The 27137-nt window shown below is 46.4% G+C and overlaps 1 protein-coding gene across 3 annotated transcripts in view; it reads left to right on the top strand.

Annotated features, from left to right (window-relative positions):
- PNCK (pregnancy up-regulated nonubiquitous CaM kinase) overlaps positions 1-27137 on the top strand; it is a 352192-nt gene that overhangs the window by 268318 nt on the left and 56737 nt on the right. For all 3 annotated transcript variants that reach the window (XM_068248356.1, XM_068248355.1, XM_068248354.1), the window contains 2 exons: positions 18989-19063; positions 22808-22946. In XM_068248356.1, coding sequence (XP_068104457.1) covers positions 18989-19063; positions 22808-22946 — 214 coding nt within the window. The remainder of the gene's footprint in view (positions 1-18988; positions 19064-22807; positions 22947-27137) is intronic.

The raw sequence follows: 27137 nt of genomic DNA, 5'->3' as shown, positions 1-27137 counted from the left end.
GCTAGAACCGGCCCTGGTCAGCGCTCCTGATCTGCATGCTTGTTGAGAGTCTATAGCTAAAAGTATAAAACGCAGAAGCCAGCAGGACAACCAGCCAGGCAATGTTTAAAAGGAAATAAATATGGCACCTTCCTTATCAGTGCCTAACCCTCATGTTAGGCTAAATTAAAATTTAAGCCAAACACTGCACCAAAAAGCAAGGATATCTGTGCTCTGCATTGGAGAAGAGGATTTCCCATTCCATGCTGACTTCTGTGGGGAAGTATGGCCATAGCCACCATATTGTTACCCCTTGTGACTGTGGTCACCCAGAGTAGGGGACAATGGTGCAATGACTGTATACAGCTCTAGTCTACAGTTATGTCCTTGTGTGATATCACTTCTATCCTCATACACCGTGCATAGGCAAACCTCTGTACAGTGAAACTATTATGCAGCGTCTCCTTGGGCTGGTGTTAGGTTATACAGACGGTTTACCGTTATTGTAAATCTGCTCACGTTTGTATGCATTTGTAATTGTCTGGATAGAGGGAATGTGGCGTCACTGGCTGCCTCCGAATGTCAGCAATGTAATAGATCATCCCATATTTCTGTAATGATGATCAGTGCATTCCCTCTACAGGCCCAGTGTTCCATATGCATACGTGAAATATTCTTGCCTGCTTAATGGGTAGAAAAGTGTCTGGCTTGGTACTAGAATTTCAGTAGGGACCCCTTTATATACAGTAGCTAAACACAGTGATTATTCCATAGCAGAGAGGTTTCTTCAGGCGAGGCTGAGGCAGAAACAGGCCTTTACCTTGTGGAGATCAAGCTGCTTCTTAAAGGAGAACTCCACCCAAAGCCATATGCTAGTGTAGGTGGAGGTTATAGTTAGGACGTGTCCAGTCTGACGAGATCAAGGTGGAACTCCAGTTACCGGAAAGAAAAAAAGACAGAGAAACAGTAGTGTAATATTTTCACAAAAAGGGAAATTATTCCACAAGTACTACTTACAAACACAGGTTGCTATTAGGCAAACACAGTTTTGAGCATGTGGAGAAATCTGTCTCTGTTCGGATGGAATGCCCTCTTCTGGACTTGGGTCGGACTCCAATTAAAAGAGTCAGCTGGAACCACTGATTATTGGCTGCAGGGATGACCCCTAAGAGGGAGGCTAGACTATACTGGGTGGGATGAGGCGTCCCAATGTGAGTGTCAGAAGACAATGTTAGTATAGAACAATCTTACCTCAATGTGGAGATTACTGAGTAAATTTAGTGGACACCAATACAAACAACACATTTCTCAGGGTTCAACCACTTCTTCAGGTTAATAACACAGAGTCTTATCTTCCTGCAGCACGAGTGAGGAGCGTCCCATACACACGCATGAGGACTGTCGCCCAGTAAGGATCAGGACTCAGTTCCCATGGCAACAGTGCAGGGCCAAGGCTGGAGGCTAGCAATGCATCCTGTTGCTATGCACAGAAGAGGGGGTGTAGGGCCGACCGAGCAGCGCGCAAGGACTGTCGCAGAGCAGCCTTGTGAGTGGGTAGATGAATGCCCTTGGCCACCACGGTGCGCGCACAAACATGTGCGCGCCCGTCACCCTGCGCCTGTCCTACTTTGCTGGCCGAAGTCTGTGCGCATGCGCGCCAGGCACGATGCATGGACACAAGGACACAGGAGGACGCAGGACAGGCAATTATTATATAGGATAAATAAATCTGTTATACCCTACATTGTTTACATCACTATTATGTGTATTATTGTTGAACTCTATAATGTCCCTGTGTAACATTGGCTAATGCTGTAATTTCTTTCTTATCTATTGTGCAGAGCTGTGTAATATGTAAGCGCTTTATAAATACAAGTTTGATGATGGTAATAGAGGAGAACTACTATTTAATGCTTGAAGAAGGAACTAATTATCGACTTGTTACTAACACTGCGTTGCGCACTGACTGCTCCAGCCCCAAAACTAACAGCACTGAGCCCTCAAAGAGGGGAGCAGCCCCTGTGCAAGGGAGCCTAGAGCTGTGGGAGGGGTCGCAACTACTAACCTTCCCTTCCTCCAATAGAGAGGGCTTTACTTCAGATTAGGCATATGTATATATACCCTGCTGGTGAGCTGGGCACAGGTTGAGCCTCCAAGTCATCACAACTCGAATTACCCTTACGCACCCCGCACAGTATAACATTGCTGCTGAGGAGCTTGCCATCAAGCTCTTGAGCCAAAACAATCTACTAGTCTTTCCCACCGCAGGTGGGCCCAGAACTGTGGGAGGCCCAACTACTTCCCTATACCGGGGTCTTTACTTCAGATTAGGTGTTTTTCTGGCTACACTTGTTATGGGTGTGAAGATCATGATGGACACACTCATGGCCGGCTCTAGCGTGGGGCGAGAGGGAGCAGGGCCCCCTCAAACAAATGTCTTGCATTAGCTGGTATAACTACATTACAGTTAGCCCTGCCCACATGACGTCATGACCATGACCATTTTTTCGCCATGGCGTGTCTACAAAAACATGTGCTCAAACATGATGCCCCCTTCACAATTCTGACTGCCCCTTCATATGTGCCTGTTTAGAACCGGCCCTGGCCACACTTATTATATGTCCCCTATGAGATGGGCCCCAAGCCATACAGGGCACCAAGGGGAGGCAAGGGAAGGAGTGTGATCATTTGGGGGATCCATAAAAGTTTTGCTGGGGGGTGGGGGCATGAATTGTAGTTACGCCACTGCCTGAAAGCCAAATTCAGGCATATGCAGTGCTCCAGCAGCCAGCCCTACCAGTGAACTCTTGGAGGGTGGATACAGCATGGGGGGTTCTCATGGTAGAGAGCGTCTCCACAACAGATCCTCGGAATACACTCTTCTCTGTGTTTTTTGACAGTTTCAGGACACCCATTTTAATTTTGTTTTTGTTTCAGTGCACAGAAACGGAGTGGCGTATTAGAAATCATATGCTGAGTTTTCATAAATCAGTAGCGAAATGAGGCAACGATGACTAAATGTTTCTTGACGGAAGATTTTTATAGCCTCCTACACAGACTGGAGTAAAGGGAAAACTTTCTGAGAAGCAGCTTTGAAGCACAGCGCTTTTATCACTGATTGCACAGACGAGCGCTGTATGATTGGCCTGAGAATCTCTCAGTGAGGTGTTTATGGATATATATCCATCATTTATGGATATATATATATATATATATATATATATATATATATATATATATATATATATATATATGGACATTACCTTTATGCTGCAGCCAGGGCAACCGACTTCTCTTTACTATTTCTTAAGCGTTATTTTGGCTTGATGTCTTTTTGCAGTAATCTGTTTGTGGGTAATTGAGGAGTTGCTATGGTTACTTGTAAGGAGAGATAAATTCCACCAATAATAAGGCTTAGTTCCACTTCCAGATAGACATAGGTGTAGCTCTGCCAGGAGTGTATCTGGGTAATATAGAGCCTATGGCAAATACTGTGCCCACCGGGCCCTGAGCCCCCTTCTCCTTTAAAAACTTTCTCGTGTACATGTGTTATGGTTGGCTGTGTTTGTTGGCTCGGGATATTACTGAAGTTACTTTTTTGGTAATACCTCTTATTATTCTTACAGAATTACTGTAATCTGATTTGAGGTTTGAGTGACAGGGAGGCACAGGAGCAGGCAGTGGGCTTGATTCACTAACTGGTGCTAACCTAGTTAGCATGCCTAAAGAGTTTGGGACTGCTAACTAGGGTGCTAACCAGTTAGCACATCCAGAGATTGCACGGTGTGCCAAAAAGATTGTGCGGTGCGACGTTAACGTGTGAAAACGGGCCCCCGGTGCCCTGAAAACGTTGCACCCAGTGTGACCATAACGGCGCATAGGGTGCAACGATAACGTCGCATTGATGGCCACCAGGGGGGCACCGGGGGTCAATTTTTCACACGAAGGGTGGGACGTTAGCGCGGTCTTTTCGGCACACCCCGCGCAGAGCAATTTTTGGCGTGATACAGGGCTTTTCACAAGCGTGCTAACACTTAGCACTGCTTTGTAAATCAAGCTCATTGCACCCATCGTGCTAAGGCACCCATGTCATGAGCCATGCCTGCGCCCCTTTAGATATTACTCTGAGCTCTGCATCTATAAAGACCAATCGGTCTCTGTGTTTGGCAGTCTGATGCAAGCGATACCATTTTCATAAAACTTACCATACTGTACATGGATAAGTGACCCCATGTTACAAAGGGTAAAAGAGTGGCACCAGTCCATATAAGAACCCAAAGTTCACTTGTCCACCTCTATTAAGAACCCCCCCCCCCCCCCCCCCGCAAGCTGGTTGTACTGTATGGTCGGGTTGCGTGGCCTGTGTGTGACATCTGGCTGCAATTGTGGGCTGTGACAGATACCTAAGTCCACCTGCCTGTCAGTGCAGTCGCACAGGCATTCAGTTGTATGCAGAGACGTATCTAGAGGGGTGCATGACATGGGTACCTCTTACTTTAAGGAACTGGGGGTGCTGCTTCCCAGCATAGATCTGAGCTGAGTCTGAGGGGATGGTTTTTATTTATAATCAAAAGTGGAATATAGCTTCAAAGGCATCATCCTAGGAAGCAGGACCAGAAGTTCTTGGTTTCTTCCCTCAGCTATAGAGGATTTTTGCTAACTTTCATTCACCTTTATATTTCAGCATTAGTTTATTTCTTTTTTATGTCTTTGCTTGTAGCCTTGGTGAGTGTGCGTATGCGTGTACATGGAATGTAGCGCATGGGATCTGTTGAAAGAATTACTGAAGCCACCGAATGACAGCTAACAGCATTACTTTCCCCTGTGGAATGAGGCCATAACATTGTCTATGTGCAAATTTGAAGGTGGGCTTAACTAGGGTGATATTTGGCAGACTCCTGCTGCTCTGCCTTCTAAATGCTACACAGTGCAGAAAGGCTTCTAAAATATTTTATATACACTCTATAGTTGGGATGAGGCCTATTCATCTCTCTCTTTATCCCTCAACTCTCTTCCTATACTTATCCCTTTTTTTTATCTGATGCCGGTTTTGCACATCTTTTTTGTGTTGTGGTGGGGATATGATGCCCCTGCCACATCCCTCAAAACACAACAAACATATGACCGTGTGGCAGAGTGCACCGACTGGGTCATATGCATAGCGCCGCCCTGGCTCAGTGATGTACTCCCTGCTGGGCAGGAGGTATGTCACTGGGATTCCAGTCAGTCCTTGCATGCAAGCCGGTACGTACTGCGCTCTGTTGTTTACAGATAATTTGTCGCCCATAGACTTACATTATCCCAAACATGGTGCCTTAAAGAAAATCTGTCTCTTTAAGCGCGGTGCTTTGCGGTAATGCACATTAGTAATGCTTCCCTTGCGTTGGATTGGATACTTCCAGCACACCGCAAGGGAAAACAATAAGTGTGAAAGCCTCCATATACTTCCATTGCTTTTGCGGCAAAATAGAGTAAGGCAAAACAGATATACTTTGCATGTGTAAAAGGGGCCTCAGCCTTTCTCCTGGCTATAAAACACACAATAGAAGAAAAAAACTAGGCAAGACGATTGTTCCACAGGGTTTCAGCCAAAAATCTAATGTGTGCACAATTGTCCCACAACGTTATTTAGCGATCTAGCACACCTCCAAATGACAGTGACAAATAAGCGCACTTTTTATACTCTTTTACCACTGAATGCATTTTGCTGTGCAATTCCGTTTGTGTGACAGAAGAAGAAAAGCGTCGGCGCTACAGTATTTGCACTGAATTTGGAAGGATATAGCATATAACACACACCTCTTCATCCACACTTCTGGTATTGATTAATTAGAAGTTGCAATACAATAAAGGAGAGGAGAGGGAGACAATCGGCACTGCTTCTATTGCTATTTAATCCAGAGTGCGGTGGAACACATGTAAACAATCCAAGACAGTGTATCTTCAAATTGTGGCATCAAAAATATTCGTTTAACGTAAACATGCATGAACATACCATTGTCTGAGGTGGTGTGGTGGCGGTGGGTGCTGGGCACAGATAGTCTTACGGCCGTTTCACGCAAAATCTGCACTCCTACCGAGGCTGCGTCCGTAAATAGCAATAGAAGCAGTGCCGATTGTCTCCCTCTCCTCTCCTTTATTGTATTGCAATTCCGTTTGCAATTGTCATGCATGCTGCATTTATCGTGAGTTTCCATTTATCGTGGCAATCCAAAATATTTCTGTGCTTGTTTTTTCCTTCAGTTGGATATCGCAAATGCACAACAGTCACGCCGTCCATTAGATTGCGGCGGAATTGCTGTGGAATCATGGTAGTGGCGGCGGAATCGTTTTTTATTGGAGTGGAAAAGAGCCCTCAATTGTGCACCACTCTGTCATCTCTTTTCATTGAATCATACACATGTTTCGTTGACGAGTTTTGTTGACGAGTAGTGGCAAAGTGGTCAACATTTTGTGATTTGATTTCAGTCAGCGAAATATCACTTGTACTTGCTCTGCTGTTGGGCATACTTCTCATAATGCGTGCCTCTCTTTAGGCAAGTATTGTGCTGCTACTGGGATTGGCAACGCTGGACAGCAGTTGCAGCCAATCACAGACAGAGAAAGGATGGTCACCTTGACCATGAGCATCCACTGGCCGGTCTCTGTTGTTATGGACCTGCATAAATGTTTGAGACTTTATTAGCCCCTGTTCTACCCCTAACCCCTAAAAATAAGCAGCTTTGAAAACCATGTGCCAAAAGTATCTCCGCTTTCCAATATGATAGTATCAGCTGCTGTTGATGTCTACTTTATCTTGCCTCTGTTGTGCAAGACCAATGCTGTGTGCCAGGACCATACTGCTGCCAACTGCTTAAGATAGCTACAGGCTGTGATTTCTGGGGCAGAAAACCCACAGATGGCTTATTTCAGGGTACAGACAGGAAAGCATTATTTATTAAGAACAACGACTAAAACTATATGCAGACACATTACCTAAAATGATCATGAATGATAATTTGAGGTGATCAACTCCAGTGTGTACAGGCATTCATTATTTTTTTTAGCAGTCCGCCAATATGGACTGTTAAAAAGCAGCAGGACCAGTATGCTTGCTGGCGAGTAGAGTGGCATTTGTTTTCCAGCTCAGATACACTTCAAAACCTAATTGCCCTGAAGAAGGGATCCTTGTGTTCTGAAACGTTGGCTAGTGTCTTCTGTGTTAAAGTATCATTTGTGGATGTTCCTGTCTCCTGACATTTGCTTATAGATTAAGACAAATTGCATTTATATTGCGCTTTTCTCCTGGCAGACTCAAAGCGATTGAGCTGCAGCCACTAGGGCGCGCTCTATGGGCGTTAGCAGCGTTAAGGAGACTTGCCCAAGGACTCCTTAGTGAATAGGTGCTGGCTTACTGAACAGGAAGAGCCTGGATTCAAACCCAGCCCACCTGTGTCAGATGCAGAGCCCTTAAAGGAACACTATCAATCAACATGTTTTTTTCAATTGAGATAGGAAATGTTTGGGAAGTGCTGCTAAGTACTGGTGTATACATTTGAATCCTTATCTCTTTGTTTACTGTTACTTTCACATTTTTCTGATGGCAGTTTGCTGTAATTCATGAGGGGAGGGGGAATTCCCTCACAGTGCATCTGTTAACTCTGTGTATGCAGACAGCTCAGTCAGAGACAGGCAGAGCTTTCTCTCACAGAGAGCAGAGGAAATGTGCAACATAAACATTTGTAATACTGTAGTGTGAAACATCTGATACCTGACAGGCTTTTGTTTTCCTATAACTCTGCTTCAATATTACATTGTTCTTAGCATGCAAGACTGCAGAGATTCACACCTCTGCAAATGAGACATTCCAAATGTAGCTAAAAATCTACACACAGCGAATTACAGCTTTTGCTTCTGATATTTAACATGAAAAGTAGGAAAACCTTTACACAGCTACATTATTTGTACATTGTCATTTTAGAACACTTGTGTAATGATCTGCTCAGCTGTCTGCACGGGCAGACAGCTGCTTGTCCATTCTTTAGGTCTGAGTGCTACAGGTCTCTGGAAAAGAGACCTGTCTTCGCCTTGCAAGTTTCAGAGTTGCTCTGCTGCTGAGGAATTTGCATATACTTGTCATGCAAATTGCTTAGCTGCTTCTTCTGATGGCTTGCAGTATAAAAGCCATTTCTTCCCAGAATTCCATGCTGGTCATGATGGTTTGTTCCTGCTAAACTCTCCTGGAGTATCAGCCTTGCTATTGTTTGCTAAGAATATCTTAGAGTAATTCCTTGGGACTGCACTAGGCATCCCTTCTAGTGCAGTCAGGTTGTATTTTCTGTATTGCCTTGTGCTGTCTCGATTGTCTTGTCGCCAGCGGCGGTCGACAGGAAATCGTTCTGTCTGTCTGGGAGTGTAGGCCAGAGCTGCGGTTGCTACTGGCTGCTCCATCTGTCTGGATTGCATTAGCCCTAGTGGTAGTGGCAGTGCTTCCTTCTGTATTCTGCCTTAGGGGTGCTAACCAGAGCAGCGGTTGCTACTGGTAGCCCCATCTCTCTGTCTTGTCAGGTACGAACGCTTGCTGTAGGCTCGGTGAGGTAACCGTTTAGCAAGCGTTCGCGTTCTCTATTTCATGTTTGTGTTTCATTGGTTAGTTAGGGTGGCACGCTTATCACTGGGTGCCTAACGCGTGGTGATCGTGTCTTTAACGCGTTCGCTGTTGCGAATGAGTGCAATGTTCGCGTTTAGCTAGCGTTTGTTATTTTCTTTGATGTTCTGATTGTCGTTGCTTGCTGTGCCTTTCTTGCTACTCTCGTGCTCTGTCCTGCTCGGTCTTGTGTCACTATTGGCAATTGCTACACTTGCGATTGCGTTCCCACTTCGTTTCCGTTGTTGTGTGTTCACCGTCGCTGGGTGGCGACCAGATTGGTGGACACACATCCATTCTGTCTCTGTGCTCTTTCTCTACACTTGTGCTCAGTCTAGTTCGGTCTTGTGTCACTTTTTGCAATCGCCACTCTTGCGATTGCGTTCCCACTTCGGTTCTGTTGTTGTGTGTTCACCGTCGCTGGGTGGCGACTAGATTGGTGGACATACATACATTCTGTCTCTGTGCTCTCTCTCTTTAAGGGCTATCTTGCCCTGCATTGCTTCAACTCGTAAAATTCCCATCTGGCATCTGTGGCCGTGCAGAGGCTGTGTTCATCTGCACTCCACAGCTCCATCTGCTGGTGGGAATTGCCCTCTACAGGTGCATTGCATCCAAGCTGGGTTCTGACAAATTACACGCTTGTGGAGGATTTCCGCAGTGTCGGCGCGCATCCTGTGCGCTGACCACGGAAATAATTCCCCAATCGTTACAACTTGGGTATTGATAATGTTCCTTTAACTATTACACTATCCACATACAAGACAACACAAGTCAAAATTAACAAAGGGGGTGTTGTCAACTCCTTAAAACGAGGCTAGATCACTCCATTTATTATTAATTGGCACCAAGGGTGTACAGGTTGTATTCTTTGTTGCAAGATGGGAAGGAGGAGGAGGCTGGAGAGGTATTGTGTGAGGGAAGGCTGCATAAAGGTCCATACACATGCACAATCGGTGGCTGCAAGGAATGAACATTACACAGACATGTTGCCTGGCTACAGATACCTGTGTACTGTTCAGTAGATTGCCATTGCCACATAACACCAATCATTTGCTCACTCCACTGGCTACCCATAAAATGGAGAATCCTCTTCAGAACTGGCTTGCTAACATTCAAATCTATACATGGATGATGGGGCAGTACATGATAGAAAAGCAGATGGGTTTAGTGCAAAAAAACCAATGTGTTTGCGCATCCCTCGTTCAGCAGCGACCTAGCATTGAACATACACCTGTACACAAACTAGATATTTGGTCAAGATGGCGCCAGACAGTCACCTTGCTGAGTTCCAACCAGGATGTGTATGAGGCTTTTAGAGTGCTTGATACTAATACACTAATAAAAGACCCATGGCCAAATGAATGGGCAAATACAGGGCTTCCCAACCCTGTCCTTAACTACTACCACCACATGATCTGCATACGCTTGTTCAGGGTCTATGGCTAAACGTATTAGGTGCAGAGGATCAGCAGGACTGCCAGGCAACTGGTATTGTTTAACTACTCTACGACCGCTTCACGCCAATGGGCGGCAGCCCCAGGACCGCCTAACACCAATTGGCGTCAGGTCCTGGAGCCGGCTAATGCAGGAGATCGCGCGCAGGCTGCGCGCGCATCTCCTGCTTGGGGGGCGGAGCTCCGCCATGCCTTCAGTCTCCGAGCGGCTATTGCCGCTCGGGAGACTGTTCGACGGCGTGATCGGCAGCAGCGCTGTACTGGAGACAGCCATGTGACACGGCTGTCCCCTCCATAGGTGAGGCAGTGATCGGCTGTCATAGGCTGAAGCCTATGACAGCTGATCACCCTGATTGGGTGGCAGGGGGAGGGAGGGAGCAGGGGAATAGAAATATAAAAAAAGCATTTTTATTACAAAAAAATATATTTATAAAAAAAAAAAATAATAAATAAACAACTGTGAAGCGATCAGACCCCACCAACAGAGAGCTCTGTTGGTGGGGGGAAAAGGGGGGGGGGATCACTCGTGTGCTTTGTTGTGCGGCCCTGCAGCTTGGCCTTAAAGCTGCAGTGGCCAATTAAGGAAAAAAAACCTGGTCTTTAGGGGGGTTTAACACTGCGGTCCTCAAGTGGTTAAAGGGAAATACATATGGAATTCTCCATATCCCTCTCACTTCAGTTGTCTTTTAATCTCTATCATGGTCAAAGTCCAGTGTTACTATTGTAGTCTACTGTAAATTAAAGTGTACCTAAGACAAGTTCAAAAAAAGTTTTCTACGTACCTGGGGTTTCTACCCCCTTCCTCCCCAGTAAAATGTGAGCACCTGTGGCTGCTAGGAAAGTTTGGCACCACCATAGACCACAATATTAGTTGCAGCCAGGGGAGGACTGGGACCTTTTGGCCTGGGGGGACAACACAAACTAGAGGCCCGTTTCACGGCATCCCCAGCCCAAAGCCATATCTTTCTTGTGTGCAAATCTTCAAATTGTGATGACTAACAGCCCCAGCCACACACACACTATGTACCTGATGCCTAACCCCATTTCTCCGCACAATCTACCTGTCTGTGTCTGATGCCTAACCTTAAAGGAGTTATCAGGCTTTTTTTTTTTATGAAAATAAGTGCTACTTACCCAGGGCTCGTCCAGCCCCAAGCTCCCAGCATGTCCCTTGCCGCAGCTCTGCAGTCAGCTGTTCGCTGCCGCTGCCTCCCAGCCCCCGGCGATGACGTCAGGCCGACTGCACCTGTGCGAGCGGCACTGTCAATCACTGCCACATGGACCAGAGCGTACTGTGCAGACGCAGAACTACTGCGCCTGCGCAGTACACTCCGGTCCATGTGGCGGTGATTGACAGTGCTGCTCGCACAGGCGCAGTACAGGCCTACATCCAGGTTGGACTGGTGCCATCGCTGGGGACTGGGAGGCAGTGGCAGCGAATGGCTGACTGCAGAGCTGCGGCGAGGGACATGCTGGGAGCGTGGGGCTGGAGGAAGCCCCGGGTAAGTAGCACTTATTTCATTAAAAATGCCTGATAACTCCTTTAAACAACCCCCCCCCCCACACACACACACACAAACCTACCTACCTGGTGATGCCTAACCCCACTCCTGCCCACCCACCATACAAACTACTTGTCTGACACCTACCCCCCCCCCCCCCTCCAACTACCTGTTTGACAGTGCCTAACTGCCTGCCTCCCCCCTCCCCTGCCGCCAATCACACCACAAGAAGAAAAAACGTTCCCCCTCAGGCCAGGGTCAGAATGGGGATGATTATCACACAAAAAAAAACTCAGAGGGCACTGGCCTGGGCAGAGAATTGAATTTGACAGCAGTAGCAGGCAGGCAGCAAAGTGTGAGTAACTCAGTGACAAGAAGGGAGAAGAAGTACAGAAACAAAATTTATAAAAAACACCTTCTCCTCTGGCAACCTGGACCCAACCTCCTCTATCCTCCTGTCTCCTCAGTCCTACACCTCCTCCTCCTCCACAGCAGCAAGCAGCTATAGGTGGCATCTCCGACTCCCAGCCCCCAGAGTGTCCGACTCCTCCAGCCAGGACAACCAGCCAGCCACTCGTAGCCGCAGCTCCAGGCCCCCAGCCCCCCCAGCACAGAAAGCTGAAGAGTGAGACAGCTCACTCCGACGACACCTCAGGCACAGCAGCACAGGGGAGGACTGTGTCCGACTCCTCCAGCCAGCCACTCCTAGCCACAGCTCCAGGCCCCCAGCCCCCCCAGCACAGAAAGCTGAAGAGTGAGACAGCTCACTCTGATGACACAGCAGGCACAGCAGCACAGGGGAGGACTGTGTCCGACTCCTCCAGCCAGGCCAGCCACACGTAGCTGCAGCTCCAGGCCCCCAGCCCCCCCAGCACAGAAAGCTGAAGAGTGATACAGCTCACTCCGACGACACCTCAGGCACAGCAGCACAGGGGAGGACTGTGTCCGACTCCTCCAGCCAGCCACTCCTAGCCACAGCTCCAGCCCCCCCAGCACAGAAAGCTGAAGAGTGAGACAGCTCACTCCGATGACACCGCAGGCACAGCAGCACGTTACGGGCGGCAGTGGCTCCAGGCGGGGGGCGGAGTCAAACAGGGTCAACCCACGGGGCCGGAGTGGACCTAAGCTATTTGTGTCCTTGCGCCGCTCACATCCACCGCAGGCGCAGCCACGCACAAGGGCACACCACGGCCGGCCGCCTCAGCCCCTTGGATACTTCAACTTGCCGGGAAATATCGCGCGAGGTTGCGATCCCCACTGCGAACTTGTCACCTGTGGTATGTCTGCGGCCGCTGCGTATAGCAGCGGCCGGCCCTAATTACTTAAGATTCGGGCGGCCCGGGGGGCAATTGCCCTGCGTCCCCCTGGGCCAGTCCTCCCCTGGTTGCAGCTATACGAAGACTTTAGACAGGGTGAATACCGCTCATCCCACCACTTCTCTGGCAGTGCTCGACCTGGCCCGCAAAACCAAGAAGTCAAAGTGAAGAAAGAAGGGTCCGCACTTGTCACGAGAAGTGAACTTTATTGAAGGACATATCCATAAACAGCTAAGGCAACATCTATGTAGCTAACATGTTTCGGACAGTCTGTCCTTAATCATAGCTAACATGATTATGGCTAAGTGGCAAGATAAGTAGGAATCCCAATGCATTGTAGACGCCCATCACTCCGCCTAAAGGAAGGAGGGAGGAGTAAACACATGAAGATGGGCGGATGCACTGGGATAACCACCAGTCATGCCAAATCTGCATGTGTAAAATATACAAATATACAAAAATACAAAAAATAGCAAAAAATATGTAAAATATGTAAAAACACAAAATACATAAGGAACAGATGAAATCCCATGAGCATAGACAGAAGTATCACTGTAACCTGGTTAAAATATAACAAAGCATATTGACAAAAATTAATAGTGGCTCTCAAAATAAATAACATCACAAAGAGATGGGACATGATATAAGGGTTGAGGGGGGGGGGGGGGGGGGGAGAGAAGGGAAGGGAAAAGGGGAAGGAGGGGATTGGGATGCATTGGGATTCCTACTTATCTTGCCACTTAGCCATAATCATGTTAGCTATGATTAAGGACAGACTGTCCGAAACATGTTAGCTACATAGATGTTGCCTTGGCTGTTTATGGATACGTCCTTCAATAAAGTTCACTTCTCGTGACAAGTGCGGACCCTTCTTTCTTCAAGTTGCAGCTATAGCACTGAATAAAGGTGAAGTGCTGAGGGTGGCGGAGGCACCATTAGCAGCAGAGATTGCGGCACAGATAGTGGCAGGGATAAGTTAGGGGCTTTTAGAGTTAGGTGTGGGGCAGAGTTAGTGATAGGAGTAGTTAGAGGCAGGGCCAGATTTCTGGAAAGGCCACAAAGTCCCAGGCCTTGAGTGGATGCAGCGCAAGGGGGCACCTGGACATGAGACCGGCTGCTGCGTATGAAAGAGGAGGCTGAAAATGGGGAGCAACACATGAAAAAGGAAACTGACACCCAAGGGAGCTGTTCATAAAAGAAAGAGGCTAGAGTACATGGAAGATACACATGGAAAAGGTGGATACACATGGAATGGGAGGGGTGCTGCTGCACAAGAAAGGGGAGCCGCCCACAACATACTTGGCCTGGGGCACAAAAAGTGTAAATCTGGCCTAGGATAGAGGTAGGTTAGTGCTAAGAGTAGAAAGGGTGTAGGTTAGTGTTAGGAGTAGGTAGTCAGTAAGTTACTATTAGGAGTAAGTAGAGGGAAGGTTAACGTAAGAGGAAGATTAGGTAAAGCAATATTAGAATATGTGTAAAAATGCTGATATTCTGCTGTCGGCATTATCCAGCGCCCAATAGTACAATATTGGTAATTTTACCAATATTCTACTAGTGGCTTCACCCGGCACCCAAATCTCTGGATGCCCTCTTTAGTGATCACATTTGCTGTTCCTTTACACAACAACAACAAAACATTTGCAAAGTGGTTTTCACCGTAGGAGCCAAAGCACATAAGCTTGTTTTAGATCAGTACATAGTGGTGCGTACAGGCAGCCCCGGGCCGCCCATGAGGGGGGTGAGGCAGGTTCCTCAGGCGGCACAAGTGAGGGGCAGCGTCCGCTTGGCCAGTGGTGGGGGGGGGGGGGCGAGCTGGAGGGGGTAGCAGCCAGGAAGGGGGCAGGCACAGCGGTGGGGAGGGGGGTCAGACCACTGATCCAAGCTCCCCCTCCAGCTATTTGCTCAATATTTAATTAGTCAAGCAGCGGGGGAAGCAAGGACTCACCTAGATCCTTGATCCAGCGCTGCATTCCACCGCTTGCGTCACTTCCTGCAATGCCGTCCAAGTCTAGAACCGTCAGGGGAAAAAGTTAAGTGATCATAAAAGCCAAACATGTGGCTTTTCAGTTTCAATTTAAATGTGTCCACGGTTGGAGCTGTCTTGATTCAGTTTGGCGAAACATTTCCTAGGTCAGGGGTAGCATGACAGAAAGCTCTGGCTCCAAAGGTTTTAGTTGAACTCGGGGGTAGTCAAGTTATTGGATCCTTTTGGTCTGAGGATGTGGGTGGTGTGATGCAGTTGCAACAAACCCTTCAGGTATCCAGGACCTAGGTCGTGTAGGTATTTGAATGTTAGAGTGCCAATTTTGAAAAGGATTCTCTATTTTTTGGGTAGCCAGTGTAGAGAGCAAAGGATTGGTTTTATATGGCAATGGTGGGTTTGGCTTGTTAACAGACTTGGGGCAGAATTCTGTACTAGCTGCAGGCTGAGTAGGTCTTTATTTGGCGAAGCATTAAAAAAGGCAAATTGACTAATTGGACGCCACCATAGGCACCAAAAGAAAATAGCGGTATTAGGGTGCCAGAGAGGAAATGGTGGCACCCAGTAAATAGTAGGAGCTTATACAGCGCCCCCTATATATGGGGCACTGCAGACGAACAAATGTTGATATTTTTCGGGGTTATTTTTACCATGTGTAAGGGGAAAGGGTTAGGGTTTGGTAGGTAGTGTGTGCAGGGGGGAGGGTTAGGTTTCAGCATTAGGTAGGTAGTGCGTGCGGGAGGGGAGGGTTAGGTTTCAGCATTAGGTAGGTAGTGTGTGCAGGGGGGAGGGTTAGGTTTCAGCATTAGGTAGTTAGTGTGTGTGTGTGGGGGGGGGGGGGGGAGTTTAGGTTTTGGCATTAGGTAGGTAGTGTGTATGGGGAGGGGGGGTTTAAGTTTACACATTAGGTAGGTAGTGTGTATGGGGTGGCTCTGCAGTTTAGGTTTAGGCACAGTGTGTGTGTGTGTGTGTGTGGGGGGTGGGGGGTTAGAGTTAGGCATCATGGGGGAGAGTTCTGTGTGAGAGTAGAGTAAGGTTTGGCCATAGTAACATATCGGTATTTAATATCGATATTTTGCACTTTTGCAGTAAAATATCAGTGTTTAATATTGATATTTACTATCGGCATCACTGGGCGCCCAAATTTCCAGGTGCCTTTCTTTAACATACACCTTTATGTGGAAGGCCTGCATAGAGGGCATTGCAATAGTCTAGCCATGATGTGATGAAGGCGTGAACTAGGGTTGGAAGATCATCTGAAGGAATGAGGTGCTTAATTTTTGCAGTATCCCTTAGGTGAAAGAAGGAATGTTTCACAGCAGCTGAAATGTGATTCCTGAAGTTTAATTCCCCATCAGTAAGTAACCCCCAAGCTGTGCACAGTGTTGGAGCTAGTGAGGTCTGAGTTCCCTACCCTCAGTGGTGCTGGCTGTGTCTGGAGCTGCTTTGCTGTTAGGCGATGTCCTCCGCTAACAACAACCTCTGTTTTGTCAGCATTTAGTTTAAGCCACGGTTTGCATTCACTTGTTAACCCAGTTGCTATTAAAATATATCTTACGTTTTGGGTTCACTTGAGCTTTAAGAATTACGTTTCTTTTAGTCAGGTTTTTCTCAACAAGTTTGATATCTTTATTACTTGCACATAACATCATAGATCCACTCTATGGACTTTATTCACTAAACCCTGCAAACTCATAGCACGGCTGTGCTAGCGTTTTGCGCGCGCAATCACGAGTTTGGTGATAACGTGCTCAAAAATGTGAAAACGCGCACAAAAACACTAGCGCAGCCATGCTATGAGTTAGCACAGTTTAGTGAATCAAGCCCTATATGTCTTCTTTCTTTTTCCAATAAGAGGGTCCAGTTATGATTTATGTTTACAGATGTCTTCTAATATCTTCTCTGGTTGAAAAATGCATAATATAATAACAATGCCACAGAGCGAGATAATGCTTTGAGCCCGTGTTTCATTGGCTGAGACTCCCAGATGCCTCCGATAGGTCTGCTGAGTGTGAATGCTGATTCCTATCGGTGTCCCCTGTACACGCACTGTAATGATATGGTGTGTGGCTGCCTCACAGCGGGGCTGCAGAACTGGGGGGGGGGGGGAGGGTTATATAGCTGTTCAGACAGCTCCAGTGATAAGTGACAGGATTAAACATTTAATTACATTCTTTACAGATGCCGAGTTTAATATTCATAACAAGGCCGGATTATACCTCCTGTCAGACTGACACGTTGGGTTAACTTGAGAGCTGTGATCTGGAGATAACATTTTATTAAATGTCTTACTATAAAGACCGAGGCAAAGGTTCCAGCTTCAGGAAGACAGCTGTGGTTTTTATAAATGGCTGTCTTGATGGTTTGCCTGTAGTACACGCTGGCGCAGTTTATCTTGGTGTCTGAAGCAGTGATGGCTAACCCTGATAAGGCACACTTATTTATTTAAGGTTTTGCCCATTAAATGTATGTTCTTCAGAGTAATCCCTCTTGCTTCAGTTGCCCTTTAAGCATGTGTAGTTTGATAATGACACATATGATACGGCTCTGTCTGCTTATAGGATTCCATTACATCTGTGCTTTTGTACTGGCTTATTATTCTTCACGAAGGCAAAAATATCTTGCCGGTTCTGAGATCTGGACTTGTAAGCCGTTATCTGATCAAAAATTAATCTTTTTCGGCAGTTCTATAGCTTCTTCCTACTTTTGTGCCCAAAAGCAGAACTTTGGTGGTTGCCATGGAAACCTTGGAACTCTGTGCGTCTGGTCTCCAAGGAAAGATGAAATTATTCAAAGCAACGTCCATTTTTTTCAGGGTTTTTTTCCCTTTACCCGCCCACCCTATAATTATGTACGTGAGATTTTAGAGATCGGGGGAATAAAGATATTTCTTAAATGTCATTAAAAAGTGGATTCAGACGGTGTATTACTCAGCAGTTCTCAGAATAGCTCTGTAGCACAGGAGGAAGCTGAGCGTTCTGCCCTCTTGTATAGATGAATGTTATTTCTAACCCCAATTAAAGGAGACCTGAATCAAAAAGAAACTTATGAGATAATGGATTGTATGTGTAGTACAGCTAAGAAATAGAGCATTAGTAGCAAAGAAAAGAGTCTCATATTGTTTTCAGTACAGGAAGAGTTAAAAAACTTCAATTGTTATCTGTGCAAAAGAGCATCTCTGAACTATTCGACCCAACTTGGGTCAAAGACAGTCCTATTTTGTGAAGCACTGATACATTAAAGAAACAGAGAGAGGGAGCTTCAAATATGATTTTACTGCAGGGGAGTTCAAAGGGTCATTAGCTCTGCTCTGTTTCACAGTTTAAAATACAGAGTGTGGTTTTAAAACTGCAAATGTGACAGAATGATGCAATGTTACAAAACCATATAACTGAAAATAAAATTATGGGACACTTTTCCTTTGTTACTAATGTTCTATTCATTATCCGTACTACACATACAATTCAATATATCATGATTTTTATTTTCGTTTCAGGTTTGCTTTTAAAGTCCCTTTATGTTCCAAGAGATTGGTAGAGATAAACTCCAGCTTCTATGATATGTTTTAAAGTGAACCAGAGACGAAGCACCCTCATGTATTTTACCATATATATCAGTGGGAACATTAGAGAAAACACCTACCCTGCTCTCTGTTTCGTCCTTTACTGCTCAGCCTGCTTGTTTTCAGCCCTGATAATATCCCCGACTGAGCATTCAGTCTGGTTTTGCTCAGGAATCATTATAGCTGAGTCAGTCTTCTCTGGTGTCTTTTCAAGCCCAAGCCTGCCCCCTTGTGGCTCTGCTCAGGAATCATTATAGCTGAGTTATTATAGCAAAGCCAGACTGAATGCTCAGTCAGGGATTTTATCTGGGCTTATAACAAGCAGGCTGAGCAGAGAAGAATGAAACAGAAAGCAGGGTAGGTGTTTTCTCTAATGTTCCCACTGATATATATGGTAAAATACATGAGGGTGCTTCATCTCTGGTTCACTTTAAAGGTTACTACGTTATAGCATACTGTTATGTTTTTTATTATTATTATTATTATTATTACTCTTATTATTATGTAATTATATAGCTCTAAAAACCTTTCACTATGTCTCATGTTTGATTTCTGATCTCTGTAGGATTAATCATAAAAACATTGTTGCCCTAGAAGATATTTATGAAAGCCCTTCCCACCTCTATTTGGCCATGGAACTGTAAGTACTGTAATTGTTGCATTTGTACATAACTATTAAATATACGCCACAAATTGAGCAATAGAGATATATGAATTATAGCAGAAGACTGCCTTAAAGGGATACTGTAGGGGGGTCAGGGGAAATTGGTTGTTGAACTTACCCGGGGCTTCTAACGGTCCCCCGCAGACATCCTGTGTTGGCGCAGCCACTCACCGATGCTCCGGCCCTTCCTCCGGTTCACTTCTGGAATTTCAAACTTTAAAGTCTGAAAACCACTGCAACTGCGTTGCCGTGTCCTCGATCCCGCTGATGTCATCAAGAGCGCACAGCGCAGGCCCAGTATGGTCTGTGTCTGCGCAGTACACTCCTGGTGACATCAGCGGGAGCGAGGACACGGGCGTGCAGGCGCAGTGGTTTTCAGACTTTAAAGTCAGAAATTCCAGAAGTGAACTGGAGGAGGGGCCGGAGCATCGGTGAGTGGCTGCGCCAACACAGGATGTCTGCGGGGGACCATTAGAAGCCCCGGGTAAGTTCAGCTCATTTTCCCCCGACCCCCCTACAGTATACATTTAATACAATAGCAACCCACCATGGTAGGGCACAGCACAGTGAGACATGAATAATCAGAATGCTGTATGGTGGATCATTCCCCTCTCCACACTTACTTCAGCAAGCTGTATTATAAAGTTTTTCATCATTGGCTGTTTGGTGTTCATCAATCCATGAGGGACAAAGGAGTCCTGGGAGGTGGTGTAATAGGAGGTGGTAAGCTGGTGAATCATGAAATGGGGATTCTTGTAGCCTAGCTCCCAACCAAGCATCGTCAAGAGACAACGTACAATATCCACTTGTAGGTCCTAGAAAAACAACAGAAGAAATAGAGAGTCCACAATAGTGTAGTTTGTCAAAGTAATGTGGGCATAGGTTCACAAAGGGCTTGGCTTGTTACAAAGCTCGTGTCAAGGTCCTGTTGATCTCATCAACCCTAGGGTGTGGGGTCTAAGTGAACACAGGTCTTCACCAATGCACATCACAAGCGATCATGGGCTGTCACCCCTGGTGGATGACAGACTACTTGGCTGCCTGGTGCCCACCAGGTCATGACCTCCAGGGATGCCCCACCAGTGATGAGAAGAACAGGAAGGGTGCACCCTGCAATAAGGGAAGAAAGACGGACTAGGAGGACAGGCCAGACTAATGACAGGACTGACTAGAGACGGGACTGACAGAAATGACAACTGGACTGACAGGCGGCAGGACTGGCTGATAACTGGACTGGCAGGACTGACAGGATTGGCAGGACTGACTGATGACTGAGCTGACCAGGATGACAGGACTGACTGAAGACTGGATTAACAGGACTGACAGGACTGGATGATGTACCTGAGCTGACCAGGCTGACAGGACGGACTGAAGACTTGACTGGATGATGTACCTGAGCTGACCAGGCTGACAGGACGGACTGAAGACTGGATTGACAGGACTGGATGATGTACCTGAGCTGACCAGGCTGACAGGACTGACTGAAGACTGGATTGACAGGACTGGATGACAGGACTGAGCTGACTGGTTGACAGGACTGGATGACAGGACTGAGCTGACCGGGCTGACATGACTGAGCTGACCGGGCTGACAGGACTGGATGACAGGACTGAGCTGACCGAGCTGACAGGACTGGATGACAGGACTGAGCTGACCGGACTGGATGACAGGACTGAGCTGACCGAGCTGACAGGACTGGATGACAGGACTGAGCTGACCGGACTGGATGACAGGACTGAGCTGACAGGACTGGATGACAGGACTGAGCTGACCGGGCTGACAGGACTGGATGACAGGACTGAGCTGACCGAGCTGACAGGACTGGATGACAGGACTGAGCTGACCGGACTGGATGACAGGACTGAGCTGACAGGACTGAATGACAGGACTGAGCTGACCGGGCTGACAGGACTGGATGACAGGACTGAGCTGACCGAGCTGACAGGACTGGATGACAGGACTGAGCTGACCGGACTGGATGACAGGACTGAGCTGACAGGACTGGATGACAGGACTGAGCTGACCGGGCTGACAGGACTGGATGACGGGACTGAGCTGACCGGGCTGACAGGACTGGATGACAGGACTGAGCTGACCGAGCTGACAGGACTGGATGACAGGACTGAGCTGACCGGGCTGACAGGACTGGATGACAGGACTGAGCTGACCGGGCTGGCATGACTGAGCTGACCGGGATGACAGGACTGGATGATGTACCTGAGCTGACCAGGCTGACAGGACTGACTGAAGACTGGATTGACAGGACTGGATGACAGGACTGAGCTGACTGGTTGACAGGACTGGATGACAGGACTGAGCTGACCGGGCTGACATGACTGAGCTGACCGGGCTGACAGGACTGGATGACAGGACTGAGCTGACCCAGCTGACAGGACTGGATGACAGGACTGAGCTGACCGAGCTGACAGGACTGGATGACAGGACTGAGCTGACCGGACTGGATGACAGGACTGAGCTGACAGGACTGGATGACAGGACTGAGCTGACCGGGCTGACAGGACTGGATGACAGGACTGAGCTGACCGAGCTGACAGGACTGGATGACAGGACTGAGCTGACCGGACTGGATGACAGGACTGAGCTGACAGGACTGGATGACAGGACTGAGCTGACCGGGCTGACAGGACTGGATGGCAGGACTGAGCTGACCGGGCTGACAGGACTGGATGACAGGACTGAGCTGACCGAGCTGACAGGACTGGATGACAGGACTGAGCTGACCGGGCTGACAGGACTGGATGACAGGACTGAGCTGACCGGGCTGGCATGACTGAGCTGACCGGGATGACAGGACTGGATGACAGGACTGAGCTGACTGAGCTGACAGGTGACCACAGTCACGATGGAACAGCAGTGAGCACCGATTGGCCAGGGTTTAAATATCCTGGTCTTCACACCAGTGCTGTAGTCCCACCCCCACCGCAACTATAACTATTTTGAGGAGGCTTGCTGTACTCATTTTTGAGGAACACTACAAATGAAAGAAAGGGGCTGCTTTAAATGGGGGCTGTATATTGTAGTGAGCTTCTGTACATGGAATTATAAATAGAAGGTAGGCAGTGTATGGAGGAAGGGAGCTGCTGTACATGCAATGGAGGTTATAGATATAAGGTAGGCAGTGCATGGAAGAGGGGCTGCACATGGGAGAGGGGAGCTGCTATACATGTAATGGAGGGGGGAAGGGTGTAGATAGAAGGTAGGTAGAGTATGGAGGAGGGGCTGCACATAGAAGAAGGAAGGGAGGGTGGCATAAGACAGTCAGTTTATGGGGAAAGAATTTAAATCCAGCCCTGCATTCTTGGCAGCCCTTTTAAATTAACTTATAGCGCAACAGGTTTTCCTCTATCTTATTGGCTTAGAAGTGTTATCTGGAATCACTTTGCATCCTAATGTAATTTTGTTTTTTACGTTACACTGGCAGATTGATAGAGAAATTCCCCCGAAGGCATTACATCCGGATGTAACGGACCCGCACTGTGCGCATAATAATAAAAGATAGTGATTTAGTCCTGCAGGCAGCCCATATTATCTGCTGCCTCGGGGTAATCAGCTGCAGCACACATAATCCACACACACGTAGCCGCCACAATACGTGACTCACTTACTCTGGAATCCTACAAGCCTAATCTCCATAAGCCCCGACTGATGCTGTAATACAGTGAATGGCTCTGAGACTGCACACTGACATCTCTCTTTCAGCGTCACGGGTGGCGAGCTCTTCGATCGCATCATCGAGCGAGGATATTACACCGAGAAGGACGCCAGCCAGCTCATCCGCCAGGTCTTGGATGCCGTGCAGTACTTGCACAATATGGGAATCGTACACCGCGACCTCAAGGTATTAACCTTACAATGCTGACATTGAAAAACCTCAATATAAAACGTTGAAAAATACAAATGGCTTTTACTCTATTTATTAAGAAGAGAATAATGACTGTGTATAAAGTTCAAGAGCCTATAGCAGTCATTCAGGTTCTGCAGCATGTGGGTACCACTGGAAACATCCATGTTACCAGGGCCAGAGTTCTGAGAAGGCCACAAAGGCCAGGCCTTGGGTGGCTGTAGCCCAAGGGGCGGTTGATATTGCAGAGGGGTTGCTGCATATGGAGGAGGAGGCTGCAAATTGAAAAGAGAAATTACTAATGAGGGAAAAACACATAGAAGGGGTGAGCTGCTGCACAAGAGAAACAGGGGCTGCTGTGCATGAATGTTGCATATGGGTGAGGGGGCTGCACATGGAATAGGAGGACACTGTTGCACATGGAAGGGTGGCAACAAGAAAATTGGCCTGGGGGCACTAAAAGTATAAATCCGGCCTTGTATGTTACCTAGGTAACACAGGTTGTGCTAATTGCGCAACACAAGCTACAGAGCTATTGGAAGTACTGGTAAAATTCCTGTGCATGGCAATTTTACCCACATTTACTGACCACACCCCCAGGTTCGCAATCCAGATCCATGAACCCAGTGCAAATTTTACACTGGGGCTCCTCCCTCACCAATAACAATAATAACAATAACATTTATAAAGCCCTTTTCTCCCATAGGACTCAAAGCGCATAAGCAATACATGATACAGACCAGCAAAACTGACAGCAAATGTGTGAGTGAGGAAAAAGAATGGTTTGTTAATGATTCCCACTACACAAAACATATAGAGGTGATTATAACCACTATAGCACCCATAAAGCGCTAATACAGTGGCTGGAGGAAGGTCTCTTAGGTCCAGGAGACGTGGTATGGTCGCACCCTCTGCATCCCCTATTGCTATGCCACTGCTGAGGATAGTTTCTGGAGCACAGACTTCCATGGCTACATACTACAATATTCTAAGAAAGGTCAGTCTGTGGCCAGGCCCGGATTTACCTCACAGGAGTTTATAGGCACAGCTGTCCTGGCACCTTAGACTTCTCCCTCCATGAACCTACAAATCCCCATCGAACCGCACCGCAAATGTGCTGGTTATCCCAGCTGTCACTTCTCCCTTACTTCCCTTGCCCGTCATAGGTAGCTACATGTGCCCCTTAGTATCAGTTGGCCATAAGTACCCTCAGTATTAAGTAGTTTAAGGTGTCCCCAAGTATTAGGTAGCTAGTGGAAGTTCAGTATTAATTAGCTGGGGGTGCCCCTACTGAAGGGAGATCTCATTAGTGTGATGTTGAGAGCTTGGCGAGTAACATCTCATTTACACTCTCATCCAGGACTCTACATAGGGAAGGAGGGAGGGAGACACTTGAAGAGGGGAGTGAGCCACCTTTCCATCAGGCGCCTGTAGGCAGGAGCCTAGAGTGCCTTGTGGTAAATCTGGCCATGTCTGTGGCCCTGCAGTCTGATGGGCCTGATGATGCATACCAACCGCGGGGGTCTGAATTCCTCTCCCCTTTATTTCACCACTCTGTTTACTTAGATTATAACATCGTATGTTTAGATCTTTATGCTAATCTTTCCTTGAAAGCAATCATATCATAAACTTTAAAGCAATCCTGTCATAATCATCATCAATGGAATTTGAATGCAATGTGATAAATAATGAAAAGCTTTTTGGACAGTGAAGATTCTCAGGTATCCAAACCATGGTACAAATCAGTGCTTCCTAAGTCAGTCCTCGAGACCCACCAACAGTGCATGCTTTATGGAATTCCACAGAGGTAGTTAATCAGCACTAAGGCACTAGTTACAGGTCTGAAAAAACATTTTTTTTCGACAGCTGTTTTGGTCGTTCCATGTAATGTTAAGGTTTTTTGGTGCTCTGAATTGAAAAAATGACCTCCATTTTGTCATAGGACATCACGTTTCCTGACTATTTATGTAACTATGTTAACTAAGGCAATACCTCAAAATAATTGGAAAAAGACTTATAAAATTAAAGTTTTATTACAGTTTTTTTCATGAAAATCCTTATTTGAACTGAAATGAGTTCACCTACACACACTAAACTCGATTCTTCTTCCCAGTAAGGCTCCTCTTGGTGCATTCACACTTGTGAGCATCACCTGGAATGTCTCTGAAGCATCCAACAGTAATCTGCCATCATAGTAAGGCTCCGTTTTCCCTGGTATCTCCTTTCTATCTCTTTAATGTCTTGGTGGAATAGTTCACCTTGTTCCTAACTCACAGCTCCCAAATTTTCAGGAAAGTACATACCTCCCAACTTATTGAGATAAGAAAGAGAGACACTTAAGCAACACCCCTGCCACACCCCAAACCACGCCCCCAGCACACCCTTAGTCACGCATACCATAAAGATTTCATACGAAAAATATGTTGTTGTTTTTTTTATTCAAACCACACTGGTCCTTTCTTTCGTGGTATATTGTCCTTCATATTAACATTTGAAAATATATTAATTTAAATGATGGGCGAGTAAATTAAAGTCTTATTAGATTAGAGTCAATTAAACACATATTTCAGTAGATAAAATACATATATTTACATAGATCTGTACATGAGTCCTGAATTGGGACAAATTAAGAAGAAAGAGGGACAGGGTTCCCAAAGAAGGACTGTCCCTCCAAAAGAGGGACAGTTGGGAGTTATAAAAATAGTCAAGATGGGACTGGAGGAAATGCACTTTCAAACTCATCAGGCAACCTAAAGCAACCATCTTTAAATGCAATACACGCTTCTTTTTGAGGATCCAAACATTAAAAAATGAGATTAATTTGAAGACGATTTTGCATTTTGTGGCAAATCATGATATCTAGGAGTTTTTCCAAAATTTTATTTGTTTTCAGCACATCAAAATATATGGAAATTTGATGAAAATAATCAAACAGCTTTTTAGTCTCAGACCTGCGTTATTAGTGTTGCTGTTTCGGAAACCTGAATAATGCCTCACAAAGTGCTTCAGAACCATCACTTGCAGATAGATTTACAAAGCTGCATTCCACGTTGTTATTCACAAGACTCCAATGCTAATTCCTTCTGGCTTTGCAGGGAAGTCACGTGAACCACAAAGTGGAATGCAGCTTCGTGACTCTCTCCATAAATATTGGTTCTGAAGTACTTTGCATGGCATCATCCTGGTTCCAAATATGACTACTAATTACTCCACCTGTTAATATGTGCAGTTACCTGCAAAACATGCGCTGTTGTTGGGCTTTGAGGACAGGGTTGGGAAACATTGGCATATCTAGTAGAAATAAGTCAAATGTAGGTTTCAAATTTTAAGAAGTGCTCCAGACCAGGGTTTCCCAACCCTGTCCTCAAGTACCACCAACAGTTCAAGTTTTGCAGAAAACCACAAACATTCACTGGTGGGGTAATTAGTGTCTCAGCAGAGCTGATTTCATACTTGCCTAAGAAGAGCGTAGGTCCTCTGTCTGTCCCGTAGTTCTAGCAATGGGCCTGGTGAAGTTTTTCAACCAGCTTGGTCGAATATGTCTTCAGCCATCCTCGGGCAGTCTTTGGAAGTGCATACAACCCCAAGTATTTCTAAAGACAAGTGTATCAGTACAGCGCTAGTCTTTGGAAGTACTCAGGGGTGAAAACACATCCAAATTTTCTCGAGAACTCCTGAAGGTGTGTAACTTCACCGGGTGATATCGGTTGAAGCAACGCCCAGGAAGGCTCTATGGGATCAAGAGCCCTTCCTCCTTTGTAGGGGAGTTTCAAGCACTTGCTCCCCTTAACATTTGTAAAGTGTGGGCCCAACTTCTTGTGACATTTTTTGTTATTTTGCCCAAACAGGCCTGTTAGTACTTATTTCCCTGTGTGTAATAGTTTGGTAAAATGTTCACAATTTCTTTCATCTCCATCTCATGTAGCCTTCCATAGAGTTGGTCAATGTGTTGCAAATAATTCTGTCATGCATGCAACTTTAATTAAAATTATATTTAGCTTGAAACTGGGCCAATCAATTGACTGAATTTTGATTATCCCAATTCCACTATAATTTGCATAACATTTCCATGAAAACCAGAATTATTTACGCATTGGCCATCACTAGCTTTTATTTTATTTGTTTTCTCCAGAAACTCTTGCCTGCAAACCTTCCAGTTACACATTTTTTAAACAGATATTTTTGTTC

Source organism: Hyperolius riggenbachi, chromosome 8 (assembly GCF_040937935.1).
Source record: "Hyperolius riggenbachi isolate aHypRig1 chromosome 8, aHypRig1.pri, whole genome shotgun sequence".
Lineage (NCBI taxonomy): Eukaryota > Metazoa > Chordata > Amphibia > Anura > Hyperoliidae > Hyperolius > Hyperolius riggenbachi.
Note: the sequence above shows the minus strand (reverse complement) of the source record. Positions and strands in the feature narration are given on the sequence as shown.